This window comes from Eptatretus burgeri, chromosome 4, assembly GCF_056783735.1.
Source record: "Eptatretus burgeri isolate ZD-2024b chromosome 4, Ebu_testis_v1, whole genome shotgun sequence".
In the NCBI taxonomy this organism is placed as follows: domain Eukaryota; kingdom Metazoa; phylum Chordata; class Myxini; order Myxiniformes; family Myxinidae; genus Eptatretus; species Eptatretus burgeri.
Genome location: NC_140964.1, coordinates 91,335,046 through 91,354,291, shown reverse-complemented (window position 1 = coordinate 91,354,291; position 19,246 = coordinate 91,335,046). Strand labels below are relative to the sequence as shown.

The window sequence follows — 19,246 nt, the reverse complement described above, 5'->3', positions numbered from 1 at the left end:
CCTGCGGCGAGGTGCGATCGCGCGGTCTACCCTCCGTGTGGGTACTTAGGTAGGTCGAATTTGGCGAGCAACCCTATCCCACGCGGGGGCTGATTGGCTCGATCGCGGTGAGACCGAAAGGTCCACCCGTGACTGGTTCCCGGCGTTAGTCCGAGAGGGTCACGACTGGATTGTCCGTCCGGTGGGCGACGTGCCGCGATTCGAGTTACGTGGCCGTCAGCACGCCGGCGGGCGCGAATCCGCAACACTGGTGTCAGGTCGTGCGATACAAATTCATCGCCCTCCTCGCGGCACTGGTATCGGAGAACAGGAAAACGGATCTCCTGTCTCCGGCTAAATTCACGGGAATCGGTCCAGGGGTGAGAGAAGCGCCCCCGATTCCCTCCAAATTACGAGCGAGCGAAATTAACCCTTTAAGAGAAGCAAGATGGCGTCTCAAGGCGAGCGGGAGCCGGGGGTATTAGAAATGGATGTAGAATGTGTAGGATCCATGGCCCAGGATGGAATGCCCGTGCAGGAACATGAAATCGCCCAACTGAACCCAGAGCCCGAAATGGGTGCGGCAGCGGCCGCGGTGTATGACATCTCCCCCCCCCCTCTCCACCAAAACCCTTCCCCAACCCCTGCCGAAACGGCTCACTCAAGCGCACCCGACATGGCCCAGCTATGCGCCATGCTGGCGGCAATGACAGCGAAGATGAATGCGAACATGAACAAGCAAATGGACGAAGTAAAAACAAGGATGGATGCGAATACACAACAAATAATCGAAAACATGGATGCAAACACAACTGAATTTATAAACAAAATAAAAAGCATGAACGAAAAGATCGATACGAGTACACAGCAAATGAAGGAAGAAACGAAAAAGCTCCGGGGTGAGACGCAGAACATGGGCCGATGCCTGCAGGCGGGCATGAAGGCCGTGACCAGGGAGCTGGGAATGGCGACTCCACGTGTGGGAGCAAACGAGCTGGAAGGGGGTGCAACGGCTGACAGGCCCGCGGTGGAGGCGGGTAAGGAAAAAGTAATTCGGGAGACAAGAGACGAGGTGAAAGTAATTGCGAGGGAGAGAAAAGAACAATTAATACGGAGAGCAAGGATGAGGTACGCGGAGATCGTGAAAGAGCGAGTGAAAAACAGGGAAGGACGGGAGCGACTTAAAGAGAAAGCAAGGTTGACCTACATAAAGATAAGGGAAAGACGCCAGAAAGAAGCAGAGACCAATAAACACGATGAAGACGGGGTAAGTGACGCACACACACACACGGAGGTAGTGGAGGATAATAGGGGTGAGCTCGCGGAGCGTGTGGGGACCCAGTGCGAGCACCTGGATGCCCTCCTCCAGGAACGAGGGGAGGGAGTATGCCCCCTTGAGGCGAGTCACGACCAGGTGAGTTCGGTCGTGCTTTGCGAGGTTGAGGGGACGAGTGCTGTGGACAGGTGCACGGAGAGCTTGGGGGGTATAGAGGCCCCGGAGACCCTTGTGGGGACACGAATCCCCAGTGTGGTTGTCCCTGTGTGTGTGGTGCAAGGTGTGAGTGCGTCCCCGTGTGTGGAAGCGACCCCGTGTGTGAGTGGTGTGGTGGCGATGGTGCCGGAGTACGTGCTTCCCAGCACGCCATGTGTGGATGAGGCACCGTGTGTGGAAGAGACCGCGTGTGTGAGTGTCGCCGTGTGTATGAGTGAGGCACCGCGGGTGAGTGCCCCCGCGTGTGTGAGTGAAGGACGGTGTGTGGATGAGGCACCGCGAGTGCGTGGAGCCACGTGTGCGAAAGGGGTAATGGCATGCGTGGGTGAACGGCCGAGTGCAAGGGAGACCGTGTGTGTGAGAGAGCGGTATGTGAGGGAGATGTCGGTCGGCATGCGGGAGCACGCAGCCGCGTCTCCCGGTGTGAATGTGATGGAGTGGAGTGTGTGCGTCGTAACACGCAGGTGTGCGTGGGTCGAATGGCGACGACGGAGACATGTGATGAAAGAAAGCCGAGTAGCGGCTGTAGCTATTTCGGGGACCGTGCCGGGTTCACCCAGCAGTGAGCACGCGGTCCGTGCTGTGCAACGCACGAGGCCACCACGTGCTCGCTTGCGAGAGTGAAGTCCCGGTCCGGAAACGCACGCGGTGGATTTGCCGATCCCGCGGACGGACAAAGTTTAGGCAGGATAATGGATTTGGACCGGACGGGTTCTCCACGCGATCGTGTGTGTTAAGCTCCAACGGGCAAAGCACATGCGTTCGCGTGGGGAACCCCTCGAGACGTGGGGCTTGTGTTTTTTTTTTTTATGCGCACGGTGACGTCATGGCTGCACGTGGGGTTGGAATCCGGCAGGAGGGGTATCCCTGCCGGATGGTACCGTCCAAGGAGGGACGAGGAACACGTGCAGCTGCATGACGTCACGGGCAGGTGCGAGCTCTGAGTTGCCGCGCAGGTGCTGCGCATGAAAAAAAAACAAAAAAAACAGCAAGCCTCACTTTCGGGTGCACAGGATTCCTGGGCAAGGAGGGAAGACCCCCTTGACCTGGGCACAGGATGGAAACTAGTTAGGGGGAAGGGTTAGCTTAGTTAGACCGACTTCATGGGGCAGGGGTAAGTCCTCATGGAGTCCGTGGAATGGATTAGTTAGAGGGATTGTAGCCAGATTTAGGTTGGGAAATAAAATAAAATGATTGATTTGGAGACAGAGACAGACTTTGGATGTGTAGAGTTGACGTAGTTTAGCTACGTAGTGTTAAATGGAACGTGCTATAGTTTAAGGGACGACGTGGGAGCACGAGTTAGTTAGGGGATGTAGTTAGAAGGATGGCAGAGTTCAGTGGTGTGTGTGTTGAAGAGTTGGTGAGTGAAGTGGAAGCATGTGCTTGGTGAGTGAGTGAGGCCAGCGGGTCTGTGTGTATGGAGTGAATGGGGAATGCATGGTGCGATGAGTGATTGGGGGGAGGAGTGACTCCCGCCCAAGGGACCCCGGGGTCAGTGTAGATTGAGTTAGCTGGGTTAGTCAAATTGAAAAATGGAGGTCGTTTTGCTGTTGGTGGGAATGTAGGCTCGAAACCCATTTGGAGGGGTGCAGGAGCCCTGTTGACGGGCTTGGGAGCGTGGCTGCGAAAGGTGAGTATCGCTGAGTGGGTACCCCGGGCACCAGGCTAGTCGGCCGTGGTAGGCCAAGGGCCCATGGGGGGCCGGGATAGAGTAGTGGGCACGGGTGCGCCTGCTTGGTGCGGGGGCCCGGGGCGCCATTAGCCGCGTGGGCAGTGTTGTGGGCACGGGTGACCCTCGGAAAGGGGCCCGGGAGGCCGGCCTGCCACGTGTGCGTTTCAGGGGAGGTGCCATGGGGGGCACTCCCCGGTGTTAGGGAGCTGGTAGGCTCGGAGGCAGTGTAGTGCCCGGGGGTGCCATAGCGGGAGATTCGGCAGAGGGTCGTGCCTGCCAAAGGGAGCCACGTGTCCCAGCCAGGAGACCGTGTGAGGGCACGGAGAGAAAATTGGGGGGTGAGGCCCGAAATTGTGAGGACACCAACCCAGGCGACGGGAATCTGGGTTGTTAGAACCAATAGTTTAAGCGAGAGGCGCTTGTTGAAAGCCCCGGGGTAGTTTAACAGTTAAATGGTTAGGGTAGATTAGGAGATGTACCCCTCCGCACCATCCATCCCCTCGCTGTCGTTGTGGGCCGCTGGACCCACTTGGTGTTAAGATCGCCGAACTCTGGGGAGGCCATTCTGAGGCTTGAGTTGGGCCTCGACACAGGACGTTAGCTCTCCCTTATTCCCCTCCGAGAAGGGAACGTAGGGGTTGGGAGTAGGCCAGGTGACAGGATAGGTTAGCCGAACAAGGACGATAAAGGGGGTTAGGGGACGATTTATAGTGGGGAAGTAAAAATAAAAACAACAAAAAAAAAATAAGTTGGGGCTAAATTGGGGTTTGACAAATTAAGGGAGTGGGTATGTACAGTGACAGGCAAAGGCGATAGGTTGGGAGGGAGACAGGTAGGTAGGTCCGAGCCCGCCCTCCAAGTGGCCAGCACCACCGCACTCCCTCCACTGAACGGCAAGAGCTGGCCAACTTCATCGGCTGGCCGTGTTTTGCTTCAAGGCGGAGGCCGGCCAACTTCATCGGCAGCTGTTGTTTTGCTGCAAGGCCTGTGCCATCGGCTGGCCGTGTTTGCTTCAAGGCCTGTGCCGGCCACTTCATCTGCTGGCTGTTTTTCTTCAAGGCCTGTGCCGGCCAGTTCATCTGCCGGCTGTGTTTGCCTGCAGCGGCCTTCTTCTGCGGGCTGTGTTTGCCTGCTGCCTTTGCCATGCCATGCCCACTGCCCAGGTTCACCAGCCCCGTTCAATTTTTGCTCTGCCCCCACCCCCTGTTCATTTCCATGTGCGCCAGGATCCGCAAGGCAACAGTTTGCAAGGTGCGAGAACTGCCCTGTTGGCAGCTACAACACGGGCCTGCAGTGGCGGCCCGTGCACCGTGTTTGTGTTCATGCATCCATTCATTGTGCTCATTGCGTGTGCCACTTGAGCTGGCACGGAGACCGCGTTTGTGCAGCCCGTGCACCGTGTTTTGCGTCCATCCATTCATCCATCCATTCGTTGTGCTCATTGCGTGTGCCACTTGAGCTGGCATGGAGACAACGGTTGTGCAGCCCATGCACCGTTGTGGTTCACTGCGTTCAGTTCAAAAGGGAAGGCCTTGGACTGCGTGTGAGCAGCCAGCCACGTTCCCTGTCACCTGCATTGTTTTGAGCCAGAGACTGCATGCGAGCAGCCTGGCTCCCTGCTAACTGCTTTTCTTTTGCAGAGTTCAGTGATCCTGGGCCATGGTTTAGTGTAGAATTTGTAAGTTAAGGTAAGATGTACTGTAAATATGAGTGCGCCCCCGGCATGTATGTCTTAGCACTGGCAATTTTATTTAAGTCGTCCGTGTGAGTGAGTTTGTTTAGGTAGTTACGCAGCCCTCAGGTTATTTATTTTGGGGACACGAATACCATGAATGTCGCACTCAGGGATCCGTAGGTAAAATGTACAAGGGGAAAACTACACATGATGGCACACGAAAATTTGACGACTCGGGACGAGTCTGTACAAAGGGGAGGGGGTAGTGTTGTGGTTACCAAATTCGCAAACCACCATTCAGGTCCCTTAGGTGAGGTATCTCGGTAAGTATATGTGTAGTTAGGCCCAAACCCGTTGTCTAGTGGGAATACATGTCATTTATGCGTGCTGCGACTCTTCAGGATAGCCGTTTTTCTTTTACTATCTTTATTTTGGACCAACCGCCATTGTTACCACCACCAACCACAACATCAACCACCCACCACAACGCCGCTTCACCACAACAGCCACGACCTTTCCCGTCACACCTCGCAACCGTCGCATCGCCACCGTTCTTGCGCCGCTTGTGGGTACCGGTGTTGGACTCGTGCAGGGCGCGCGCCGAACAGCGTGTACAAAACCACGGATTTTCCACTTCAAAAACGGATCAAAAACGACACACGCCCACTTTTGTTCCGTCCAATCGGTGAGCGAGGGGCGATTTGGCCCCGCCCCCAGGGCGTTGGAGGGCGATCGCTATATGCAAATTTATGGATCAAAAAGCATTCACGCCCACTTTTTCTCGGGCCAATGGGGAGCGAGGTGAAAGGTCGAAGGGAGGGGGTCAAAGATGAGAGAGCAAAGCCACGGGGCTGATATAAGCGACCGCGTTCGTCAGTCAAAGGACAAGAGTTAAGACTTCGCGGGCGGTGGAGTTGGGAAGAAGAAGCAAGAAGGAGTTGGTCGTCGTCGTGTGCGTTGGAGTCGGAACGGAGGGGACAGAGCTGTGGAGAGGCGGCGAGGGCAGACGAGGGGGTGCTCGCGTCGTGCAGGGAGCTGCACACCAGGGAAGCCGACGGCGCGACCTGGCCGAGGTGGAGACGCTCGTCGCGGGACTCGAGGCAGAGTAGGAATCCTCTATACCCCGAGCATCAGCAACCCCCTCCTGTTTCCCCCCGCGCTGAGATAGTGCGACCAAGGGGGCCCCTTTCCCACCCCCTACCAGACACTGTCCGCGAGTCCCGCGGAGTTGAGGCACCATCGCCGCTCCGCGTCTCATCACCAGACGGGTAGGCCCGACCCGGTCTCGGCCTCAGGCCCGCCTCATCCTTGAGGGTATTCTTTTTCTTGGTTTTGGGTATGTGTTGTCGGCGCCGTCTGTGAAGTAAAATTGTATAAGTGTTGCCGTGTGCTCGCGTAATCGGTATTAGATCTGCATTGTCGCATTTGTTTTTTGTGTAAAATTGCATTGTGTTTCTTTCCTTTTCTATGTGCTTTTGGTGGAATTGCATATGTGTGCTTTCCGTTCAGCGCGAATAAATGTGCTTTGTGTTGAACTGTTTCCCGCTTCGCTTCGTCATTTCTTTCATTGAATCCTCATCTTGCTTCACGTAAAGGGTTGGTGGTGGGCTGAATACGCCCGATAATTAATCGAACCGTCGAGACCGACGATAACACCGCTCGGTTATCCCGATAGTACGGAACGGGTCGCTTAAGTGGCCCGTGTCCGAAGTCGACCTGCGGCGAGGTGCGATCGCCCGGTCTACCCTCCGTGTGGGTACTTAGGTAGGTCGAATTTGGCGAGCAACCCTATCCCACGCGGGGGCTGATTGGCTCGATCGCGGTGAGACCGAAAGGTCCACCCGTGACTGGTTCCCGGCGTTAGTCCGAGAGGGTCACGACTGGATTGTCCGTCCGGTGGGCGACGTGCCGCGATTCGAGTTATGTGGCCGTCAGCACGCCGGCGGGCGCGAATCCGCAACAATATATATATATATATATATATATATATATATATATATATATGTATAAAATTATTCATTTAAAATTTAAGTTAGCAGTTCGGGTTAAACACTTACTCAAATGTAAGTTCGGATTAAATTCTCACTTGAACGTATTTATTTTAAATTTCGGTTCGGGTTATATATTCAAAAAAAATACAAATACCTGTGTATGTATTTTGAAAATTGATGTGTGTGTGTGTGTGTGTGTGTGTGTGTGTGTGTGTGTGTGTGTGTGTGTGTGTGTGTGTGTGTGTGTGTGTGTGTGACAGAGAGACAGAGACAGAGACAGACATAGTCTCGATCATGACCGGTTTTCATTCTGGACGTATACACTCAGGCCTAATCAATGTGCATAGGTGTGTGTGTCTATTTGTGTTGTATGTGTCTATGTGCCTGTATGTATGTTTTTATGTGTGTATGTGAGTGTATGCCTGTGTGTTTGTCTATGTGTGTGTGTTTGTGCCTCAGTGCCTGCTGTGTGTGCGTGTCTAATTCATTATTATTTTAAAAATCAATTTCATATTTCAGTGAATGGAAAAATGTTACATTATAATTAATTAATGATTATATATTTTCAGATTTTGGCATGTCTAAAAAATGTACATACCTGGATTCATGTGTACAATATGGCTTTGACTTCATTGTTGAAGATGGTGTGGATAAGCCTCAGTGTCTGCTGTGCTCAAAAGTTCTTGGAAATGGCTCATTGAAAGCTTCAATACTAAAATAGCACCTGGAAGCTACATATCCTGCCCATGCATCTGATGACCGCGCTACCTTTGAGGCAAATAGAGCTAGGTTTAGGGCTGCAGGAACACTGCCCAAACATGGCTTCGTATTGAACAAGAAACCAATGCTTGCAACTTCCTCTCACGTAGCACAGCGAGTAGCAAAAGCAAAGAAACCTAACGACATTGCCGAGAAGTTGATTAAACCTTGTGCCTTAGACATGGTTGAACATGTATGTGGGAAAGAAGCAAAATAGAAGATTCAAGACATTCCCCTTTCTCATGGCACAATTCATCGACGTATTAGTGAAATGTCTCAAGATATTTGTCAACAAGTTATTGAACAGTTCAAATCTAGCCCAGCAAAAATTTCTTTGCAACTTGATGAATCCTGTGATGTTGCTAATTTTTCACAACTGCTTGTTTTTGTCCGGTACATATGTGGAAAAGAACTGAAGAATGAATTTCTCTTCTGCGAAACTCTCCAACAAACCTGCTGCTGACATAATGCAGAAAATGGAAGATTTCTTTGAAAGGAACAATCTCACATGGAACATAGTTTGTTCAATTTGTACTGATGGAGCTCCAGCCATGATGGGAGTTAGATCAGGCTTCACTGCACTTGTAAAACAAAAGGCACTCCATGTGATAACAATGCATTGTGTTCTTCACAGATATGCATTAGCTGCGAAAAGTCTTCCTGAAAATCTGAAAATGGTTTTGCAGAAAGTTATTGAGGCTGTTAATTTAATTCGTGCCCGAGCACTGAATCACCACTTGTTCAAAGCTTTTTGTGATGAGATGGGCTCTGAGCATCCAATTCTTTTGCTTCATACTGAGGTGGGGTGGCTCTCACGTGGACTTATTCTTCACTGAGTGTTTGAGCTCCGTACTGAGGTAGAGATTTTTCTTTGTGACCGGGATTCAAAGCTGTGGGAAAAGTTTTCTGATTCAAAGTTCATCGCCTCTTTCGGGTACCTCTCAGATATATTTACCCATCTTAACCAAGTCAACAAACAACTCCAGAGAAAATCAGTAACCATCGTTGAAGCAGGTGAAAAGATGAAAGCATTGCAGACAAAGCTGGATTTATGGGCATGAAGAGTTCGTCAAAAAAACTGCAAATTTTCCAAACTTGGATGAGGCCATTAGAGAATAACCTGATGCGTTCCCTGAAATAAATGAAGACATCACAGCACATTTGAACATCTTGAAGCATCACTTCACTGGCTACTTTCCAGAAGACATGATACCTGTAGAAAGATGGATATTAAGACCTTTTACCACTGATCTGTCAGAAATGAGAGATGACAACCCAGCAAAAGAGGAGCTGATTGATCTTCAGTCCTCTGCTAGTCTTAAGGAAGAATTTGATATAGTTGGTGTTGATTTCTGGATGAAACTCACAGATTCATTCCCATTTCTTACTCAGCGAGCCTTCAAAGTGCTTGTTCCCTTTGTCACCACATATCTCTGTGAATCAGGTTTCTCTACTCTCGTAGCAATGAAGACAAAGGCAAGGAACCGCCTTAAAGCCCATGACAACATGAAGGTAGTGTTGTCATCAACAGTTCCTCGAATAAATAAACTGGTTGATTCAATGAATCAGCAGAGTTCCCACTGATATAATTAATGCTTCTGATAATTTTGTTTGATATAAGTGGACTGTATGGTTTTTTTTTCCTTTATCAAAGTTTATTTTGTGCAAAACCTTGTGTATGTGTGTACATATGGATGTATAATAATACATCCATATGTACATCTCCCTCAACAATAATAAAGTTGTTCCATCTTCTTTTTTTCTGTGCCTCTATGCTGGCTATGCATTTTTTTTGCATGGGAGTAAGGGGGTAAATGGTGAAATACATCAAGCCGAGAGGGTAAATGACAGAGGAAGGGTTGAGAATCACTGGTCTAAATTAGTCCCACCTTGTGGAGTTAGCCGTGGAAGATTATAGCTTGTCACTTATAAACCTGCTGGCCATTCCTGATGTTTTACTGAGGGTAGAAGGAATTTAGCCAGGAATAACTCACCTACTCTTTGTCGAAAGATACTGGCGGATATTTCATCATCCACCAACCAGTGCTAGCAGTTGGGTCCTCCCGTTTCATGTCCATCCAATGGACGGTGCACACATTTATGCATCGCCCTGCATGCAAAACACCGGGGTGATAGTTTATAGCTGGGTAAGGATTGAAACCTATACTAGGCAGCTCAAAGACACCTCTAAGCTTCCCTGTCAGGTTAAGGATAACCTTGGAAAATGGTGGTAATATTTTTGAGGAACTGCTAAAATAAAAGATCCAATGGTGTCCTTTGTGAAGAGTAAGCGAGCTATCCCCGGCACCATGGCCAAATTAAAAATGCCGGCCAAAACCAGGAGAGGGCATTACCTCAGTGGCACAGCCACACCCTCAGCCAATGATGCTACGCCGCAACCTTGCACTGAAAACGAACAACTACCAAGCACCTCCATAGTTAAGACACGGAGAGCCATCTTTCACATGAGTCATCCTTGAACCTTTAACAGGTGTAGGGGATTCACAATTTAAGCTGCATTGCAATTTACGTATCAATTCGTGTCTATACTGTATTTTGATTTTCACCTCGGAAAAGCAAGGAATGGCTTAAAAGCACAATTAATAAGGAATTAAAATTATGCATTGTGGAAAGGTCCGTGTTGGTTGAGTCAAAAATGCAAGTGAATTAGTGCATGAGGTTTGTGATGAAATAAATATGGTAAAATTCTTCCTTTATTTCAAGAACGGATGCAATGCAATGGCTTTTTCATTATTTTTGAATATTGTATATCATGCAAACATACGTCTACCTTCATGCTTCAGGTGCACAGCTAAGGCCACTGCAACACAGCTTGGGGAGATGGGGGAGACGGACAGAAGAACAGAAAAATAACCAGGCCAGGGAGTTGGGGACGAGATGATAAGAGATTTGCTTCATCAGAAATGCAATTATTCCAAACACAAAACAAACAACAAGAAGCCCAACTATTTTTTTATCAGTTATAAAAACGTTATCATTTTTTTTTTCTTTCCAGCATGCATTTGATAGAGTCATGTAAATGTTCACCAACACTTGTCTGTGTGCATGCGATGAGGATGAAATGGAAATGCATTCAATTCTGTGCTGACGATGGGAGAAGGATATGTGCGTACACAACGGATGCAATGCCACTGGCAGACTAGCTTTGAGCTCTTAAAATGAGATCTTTTAAGGTTCACGGCCCTTGAAAAGCTCCCTGTGAGAGAAAGGAATGTCAGAGCTGGACGTGCAGTTTGCATGATGCGGTATGATGCTAGCTAGCTAGCTCTTTGTCATTGCTGTAAACAAATATTTTTTAAAAACCAAGCGTTTTCCGCCAATCCTACCAAGCCATGGAGTATTGAACAATATTACCACTGTGAAGTGCAATGGCTTTTTCCCAGACGGAATAAGAAAGGCTTGTGTGAACATGGTACTCTTTGGACCACAAGCCCAATGTTACTGGGATAAACCCAGAGCCTTATACCGTTTAAAAAACCCGTAAACCACCGTGTTTCAGTCCACCACAAGACAAGGGCCCCCTCACTCATTTTGAGAGGTGTTTGGCATACTTGACACACTTGCCAAATGCAGGTTAGCGAGAGTGAACTGCCATGGGAATTTAATCCCTTCACATCCAGTGGAGAAAGAATCAAGTCTTTAACCATTTGACCAAACAGCCAACTCCCAAAATTATACATAATTATATTTCTTTTATATATTATATATTCACAAGATACATGTAAATAAATACTTGCTGTCTGCTATAGTTCTTTTATGGAAAACAAAATGAGAAAAGGTGAAATGGAGGTATTCCCTAGTTGGCCATTTGTGCTGTAATCCAGAGTTTACATTCCCTGCTTGGGAAAGTTTCCACAACCACTGTGTGCCCAGCAACAGTTGCTAAGCGACAGCCTCATCCTCATTGACATTGGGCAGGTCAGAGGAACGTAGTGATTCCTTGCTTCCTTGGTTTCTGAGGGACAGGTAAGATATCGGAAAGAAGGCATGGAGGATGTGAAAATCTGGATTCAATTCACTTTACGATGAAGTGTTGTTGTTATTGCCATGTGACAATAAAATGGCATGTGGGGCACAAGCAAGTTATATGTCTGCGGACCTTCGTGCAAATACTCTTGTCGAGGGGAATTTGTCACCGGTGACAGCAAAATGAGTCGCAAACTTTGCAATGACAGCACATTTTAAAACTAACTGCACAGGACACACTTAATATTTGGCCAGTTGATAAAATTGTTTGTCTGTGACTTCCGTGTCGCATTCAACCTCAATACTTAAAAACACATCATCAGTGTATGTATATATATTTTTAGGGCTGTGGAAATTCGCAAACCACCATCCAGGTCCCGTAGGTGAGATATGTCTTAAGTACATGTGTAGTTAGCCCCAAACCCGTTGTTTAAAGGGAATTTATGTGATTCATTCGGGCTGTGACACTTTGAGTTAGGCGTTTTTCTGTTCTATCTTTATTTTGAACCAACCACGTCTCAACCGCCACCCTCACAACAACCACCACCATCTTCGCCACTACCCCCGCTGACGAACGCCATCCTCCAATTTTCACACTACGACGGTTTCCGCGTTGGAAACCGTCGAGAACGCAAGGAGGGAAAGAAGAAGGCACAACGATGGCACATGGATTTTCCCGTCTGACTTCCCCGCGCTTTGGAGTGGCGGAAGAGCGATGCAGGTCAAAGGTGAGAAATGGTGGGGGCCTCTTTTTGGGGGAATAATGCTCTGGCTCCAAGCCAAAAAACTGACTCCCTCGGCCCCCGGACGGAGCGGGGTGGAGGGAAAGCGTGATGGCACGCCCCCTTCGAGAAGCTTCCCCAAGAAGCTCGAAGGGAGGCAGGGCCGGACACGGGGGCGGAGTGAAGGGCGGAGCCCTGGGCTATTAAAGTCGGACACAGGCGGAGCGCTTTTGGTTGGTGCTCTGGCTCTCTTCGTCCTCTTCCTGTCTTCCGGCTCACTCGTCCTCTTCTCTTCGTGGTGGCCGCTGGCCTGGTCTTTTGTGGGGCGGTCCCGAGACCCCGCTGGCGGGACGGAGCGTCTTCCATTCCCCACACCGCGACCTCGAGCAACAATGTTTCCCCCCCCCCCCTTCTATCCGCGCTGGGATAGCGCCGGAAACTCCGTCCGTGGCGTCGAGCGGCCAACACGTGCCGGTGCGAGGCACGCCGGAGAGGACTCGCCTACCACGCCAGGGCACGGAGTCGCGGCCAGGCGCGACCACGTCGACGGACGTAGGAGAGGGACTCGACGGCCCAAAGGGAAGTCACCATTTCTTTTCGGGGTTTTTGTATGGATCTTGTGGCACCGTGTCTTGTAAAGTAGAACTGTGTAAGTGTTGCCGTGTGTACGCGTATTCGGTTGTAACTCTGCATCGTTGTTTCTTTTGTTTTCTTGATATAGGTGCATTCTGACTGTTTGGCTGTATATGTGTGCTTTCCGTGTGTCGCGTAATAAATGTGCATTGTGTGAACTGTTTTCCCGTTTCGCTTCGTCTTTTCTTTATTGACTCTCCATCCTGCTTCACGTAAAGGGTTCATAGTGGGCTTAATACGCCCGATAATTAATCGGAACCGTCGAGGCCGACGATAACACCGCTCGGTTATCCCGATAGCACGGAACGGACCGCTTAGGCGGTTCGTGTCCGGAGTCGACCTGCGGCGAGGTACAATCGCCCGGTCGACCATCCGCGCAGGTACTTAGGTAGATCGAATTTGGCGAGCAACCCTATCCTGCGCGGGTGGGCAATTGGCACGGTCGTGGTGGGGTTAAACCCCCACCCGTGACTAGCTCCCGGCATTGTTCCGAGAGAGTCATGACAGAATTGTCCGTTCCGGTGGGCGAGGCGGCCGCCATTCGAGTCGAGCAGCTGATCGCATGCTGGCGGGCGCGAATTCACAACTATATATATATATATATATATATATATATATATATATATATATATATATATATATATATATATATATATATATATATTGAATCATGGTGTCTGTCTGTGCGTTCGTCTGTCTCCTGTTTATGGCAGCCACTTCCCGTGTTGCATTTGAAAAGCTGCCAATTCATTATTTTGCATTTTAATATCATTTTTCTTGATGCAATATCGTCAGTCACTTTATTGGTCCTTCCAGTAAACTTTAAAATCAACATGAACATCGAGATTAAAGTCGATTTAATACAGAACTTCATGGAGTAAAATACAATTTAAAATAGCTATATACAGTGTTTCTCCTCTTTTTAGACAAACCCAATCTCCGCTGCCTGATGCTTCACCACCATTTCACAGTGGGTGGTACAAGTAGCTCAGAGCTTTGGTTCTGAGTGAAACCAAGAGTGCAAAATAATTATCCTTTTTAAAATCTATGAAATAATTTAAATTGATAGATGAGCTTAAACTGGGGAAGGGTACTTTTGCAAATATTTAATCACACAATTATCCAAATATGGTTGATTTTAAAATACGTTCCCAAATGCTAACTGCATGGGCATTAAGCCTGGTGTTGGCTTAGTGGTTAGGGTGGTGGGGTGGCTTGGGATCCTTGGGTCCTGAGTTCAAGCCCCGTTGGCCACTGAATTAATACACCAGGAGGTTGACTCAGCCTGTCATCCTTCCGAGGTCGGTGAAATGAGTACCAGTGTACTGGGCCGGTGTATACCCCAGTTAAAATAGGTGTACCATATCCCTGTGTCGTAAGAGGCGACCAGGGTTGCGTCAGGAATGGCATCTGGCGTAAAACATGTGCCAAATCACTATGCGGATCATACGGATGATCCGCTGTGGCGACCCCGAACGGGAGCAGCCGAAAGAAGAAGAAGAAGAAAAAGAAGATATATATATATATATATATATATATATATATATATATATATATATATATATATATATATATATATATATTTTTTTTGTACTCGAAATTCAATAATGTAATTATATTGTGAAACACACCTCTGAAAACTTGACAAGTTTTATTTCATTCACTGATATGTTAGTAAAGGTGAAAAAGTGAAAAACTAGAATGGTACCATTTAGAATGCATACCTCTGCTCCGTCAAGCTGAACAGTTTATATTTTTATCCCACTGATAAGCTGGATTCGGATCTTCACTAAAATCGACCAATTTCATTGTTGTCACACACTCAAACTGTCCACCAAGCTTCATCCGAATGTAGCCACAACTTTTTGAGATATCGTGCTATATATCATTTGCAGCCCAATCACTCAATGGTGAAGAATCACTTAAAAACTTATACTATTCAGATCCGGAACCAGATCTTCACTAAAATCAAATCAATTCATCTTTGTCACACACCCAACCTGTTCACCAAATTACGTCCAAATCCGTCCCCAACGTTTTGAGATATCCTACTCACAGACAACCAAACAGACAGATAAACAAACAAGGGTGAAAACATAAACTCCATCCACCTTCAATGGCGGAGGTAAAAAAATATAGTTGGTATAGATTCTGAACTCAATAACATATGCTCCCTGACTATAAACATCCATCAGATCGCCTCATAATCACTTCTTTTCCAATGTATAAAGTCCTGTTTCCTTCAGATGTTCATCATCGCTTCGTCAATCTAGCCCCAGAATCAACCTATTCACTCTATGCTGAACACTCTCTATGGCAGCTATATCCTTCATCAAATGTGGTGACCAAAACTGAACACTACATTCTAGATGGGGCCTCAATAAATTGCTGTACAGTGTTAACAAAAGTGACCACTTTTGAATTATAATGTATCCCCCTACGAATACAACATCAACCCTATTAGCTTTAACTATAGCTGCTTGGCACTGTGCTATCTTCTTGCCCCCCTCATGTATTCCGACCCCGAGATCCCTTTCCTGCATGCCATGTTCCAAGACTGTCCCTTGCATTATGTAGTCCCTATTTTCATTATTAGATCCCTTTCCTGCATGCCATGTTCCAAGACTGTCCCTTGCATTATGTAGTCCCTATTTTCATTATTATTACCCATTCTGAGTATGTTACATTTCCTCAGGTTAAAATGCATCTGTCAATCTTTTGCCCAATTGATGAAAGTATCTCGACTTTTCCTGAATCTGATCACCCCCAAGCATGTATCCTTATAACCCCATTATCCAAATCACTTATGCAATGCCAGTTATAATTAACAAGCAGAGTACCCACCCCCTGGGTGGGTCAATGATGCACACCATTTGCTGAAAAAAAGTACAGTCTGGGTTTTGCAAGAAGACTAGAGATATTTGCGTGGTGTGCAATTAAAAAGATTCTAGATGGTCTAAATGTCAACAGGGTACGTTCCAATACTAGTTAGGGTCTATGGGGTCGAAAGGGTCAAAAAAAGTTTAAATGGTCTAAAGCTCCAAATGGTCAAGGATCAAAGCTGTCTAAAATGACTGAAGGTGTTTGGGCCTTACTATCTGCCATGATCTTTCCTGGGAAAGGCACATTTCCAAGCTGGCCTCCAATGCCATTCGCCGACTGGGCATCCTCCGCCGTGCAAAGTCCTTCCTTGGCACACCTGAGCTCCTATCCATTCACATAGCTTTCATCCGCAGCCTGATGGAGTACTGCTCTCCCCTCTCGGCTGGTGCTCCTTCCTCACACCTAGCTTAGCCTCATGCTGTGGAAACTGTGGAAGAAAAATAATTATATTAATGTACTCTTAATTATGTTCACTTGTTGAATTGTTGCTGGTACTTCATAAATTTAATTTTTGAACTATAGTCGAATTGGCTGTCAGTAATGTTTCCCTTTTCCCAAGAGTCTTTTGACCTACATATTAATAAGAGGAATGTCTTACTTTGAAAAAAAGGACTTGCTCGCTGTGGAGAAACAGGGTGATCTGGTTGTTAAAACTGCAAATTTTTGCTATGAGTGTGTTATTCTTTCCCTCCCACCCAAAGTGGCCACGTATTGCAGTTTTGAGTTATTTTGCCGAGTGCCTATCAGCTCATCCCATAGTCGAATTGCTAAATGTCTCACCCTCCCATTTTTTGGATGTCAAATTGTGAATGAGGGATTACTTCGGGCTTCTGTTTCAGTGAAGTTCATTTGAATGTTTCAGTGAATCATTGAATGTTCTTCCTCCGTAAATACAAAATTAAAGATTCTCCTTTGGTATGCTGATCAATCGATCGTGTGCAAATTGAGTTCTTTTCCACCACAAAACCAAAGCTTTTAGGATCATTGGTATCTCCCGCGATGAAGCTGAGTCTTTGGGTCTCTCACCACAGGCAGGTCGGTGGTTTTTCTGTCTTCTACCATCACCTCTCTGGCTTCCCCCCCCCCACTCTGTCTGTGCTCTGTTCCCCCTATATTTCCGTACGGCACTTAAGGTCTGCCAGCAACCCCCTTCTGATAAAACCACCAAAATCAAGAATTAATGCTCACCTTCACTCTTTCATTCCTCTTTTTTCCCACCTCTGGAACAAACTCCCACACTCTCTTCAATCTCACTCTTCCCTCCAGGTCTTCAAAACAGCTGCTCACCACCATCTCTTATCTCCCCACCTCCAAAACCATGATCTTTTCTGCCCCCATTAATCCATCCCAAACCCACCTCCTTCAAATTTCCTGCTTTCCTTCCTGAAAGTCCCTGTAGTGTCCATCTTGTTTACCCCATGTACCCCCATCCCATCCTACTCCTTCTACAGATCTTCTAATATCTCTCTTCCACACTGTTTTGTGTGTCCCTCTTCCGCCCCTCTTGTCTCCTGCTCCCTTTGTTATATATTCTGTATGTTAGCTCTTATACGAGCCTTGACAATGTATACAAAAAAAAGAAAAAGGTTCTAGCGGTCGAAACGGTATAAAAGGTCTCAAGGGTGAAGCAGTCTGAAGTGTTGAAAGGGTTTTAAAGGTAAGTCTTATAGGTGCAAAGTCTTGGGAGTCATAAGGGTCTTGGGATCTCGGGGGTCTTGAAGATCTTCAGGAGCTTAAAGGCTCTAAATGTTCTCGAGGGTCTTCGGGGTATATATGGGCTCAAAGGGTCTAAAGTATAGCAGATGGACTTTTTTCTTTCACTCTTGTTATGAAACCAGATTGCAAACTAAGCATGGCCGGAGCTCCATTAGTACACACCCCAACCAGTGAGTCCCACGAAAGTTCATTTTCCTGGAAGAAGTTTGATACTACTTGAAAAATATCTGTTGCTGTTGTATAACTTTCCATGGGATGGCAGAAGAGCATTTCCTCTTTTACACTATTGCCTGACACAAAACGAGCACACATCAGTCGCTGTGAACACTGAGCAACATCAGTCGTTACGTTCAACTGGATGGCAAATACAAGAGAAGCTCTTACTTGGTCGAGAACTTGATCTTTGATGTCTTGAGACATTTAATCGATCCTTCCCTTGACGGTATCGTTTGATAGAGAGATTTGGGAAAGGTTGTTTGCACTATCCTTCCCCAGAACGAGCTCTGCTGCACGCAGTGCACTTGGTTTTATGAGTCTCTCTGAAGTTATGGCTCCTTTTTCTCTTTGCAATCAACATGGCGATCTCATAGGAAGCCACAACAACCTTTGAAGTCTGTTGCCGAAATGCTCTACCACTGTCCATCTCAGCTTGCTTCAAGGACTGCCTTTTTGTTTCAGAGAATGCCTTGGGTTTAGCAACTATAGCAGGATGCATTGTCTTCAAGTGGCATTCCAAGCGTGTGGGCCGCATGCCATCATTGCTCAGTCTTGTAGCATATTACGCACTGGGTTACCTCAGTGTCACCCTTTTGGAGGGAAACGAATCCAAATCAAATATATTCGTCAAGATACTTCCGCTTTTTTGCAATCATTGCAAATGATTTAGTTTGAAATGGGTACTGCAAATCTGTGAAAAAAAATTTTTTAATGTTAAAATTAAAATAAAATATAAATTTTAATATTCAATTTCAAATAAATTTTAAATTTTAAAATAAATTTTAATACAGAAAATGGTAGGCCTAGTAGCGAACAGAAAACAAAAATGATTAAAGGCAATACTTTTGTTTTTGTTATGTTCATCACGATATTATGCAAACACTTGTAAAGAGAATTCCAAAAATAATTAGAGAAATTTCTACTTTTTTCTCTGGGCTCGTGGCCCTCTGGAAATTACTCATGCTCCGCAGGTTAAGAGCTAATGGTCTAAAGGTACAGAGGTCTTAGGGGTTGAAAGGATGTAAATGTGTCACGGCGTCAAAGGGGTCTTCAAGGAACTAAGGGGTTCAGCAGTCAAAAGGGTCGAAAGGTTTAAAAAGGTACGTTCAAATAGTACCTAATTAATAGATGTAGTTCATGTAGTCATGGTGAAAATGGCATTGAAACAGTATGTAATTAAGAGACATTCATGGCTTCATTCATGGCATTCATGACATTCAAGGCTTCATGGACAGCTTCACAGATGGATGGAGGGCGTTTTTCGTTTATGTGTATATATAATTATACATATATATATATATATATATATATATATATATATATATATATATATATATATATATATGTCTATATATATAAATATATATATATATATATATATATATATATATATATATATATGTCTATATATATAAATATATATATATATATATATATATATATATATATATATATATATATATATATATATATATGTGTGTGTGTTAAAATATGTAATGTTTGGCACAACTCAGTAAA

General features: G+C 46.6%; 1 protein-coding gene across 7 annotated transcripts in view; it reads right to left on the bottom strand.

Moving 5' to 3' along the window:
* Positions 1-19,246, bottom strand: part of LOC147028666 (calcium/calmodulin-dependent protein kinase kinase 2-like) — a 200,879-nt gene that overhangs the window by 77,192 nt on the left and 104,441 nt on the right. For 2 of the 7 annotated variants that reach the window (XM_085879315.1, XM_085879310.1), the window contains 2 exons: positions 10,363-11,547; positions 9,566-9,681 (listed from right to left, as the gene is read on the bottom strand). In XM_085879315.1, coding sequence (XP_085735441.1) covers positions 11,475-11,547 — 73 coding nt within the window. In that variant the 3' untranslated portion in view covers positions 9,566-9,681; positions 10,363-11,474. Of the gene's footprint in view, positions 1-9,565; positions 9,682-10,267; positions 13,262-19,246 lie in introns of those variants that run through there. The other 5 variants (XM_085879312.1, XM_085879309.1, XM_085879318.1 and 2 more) reach the window with 3 other exon arrangements.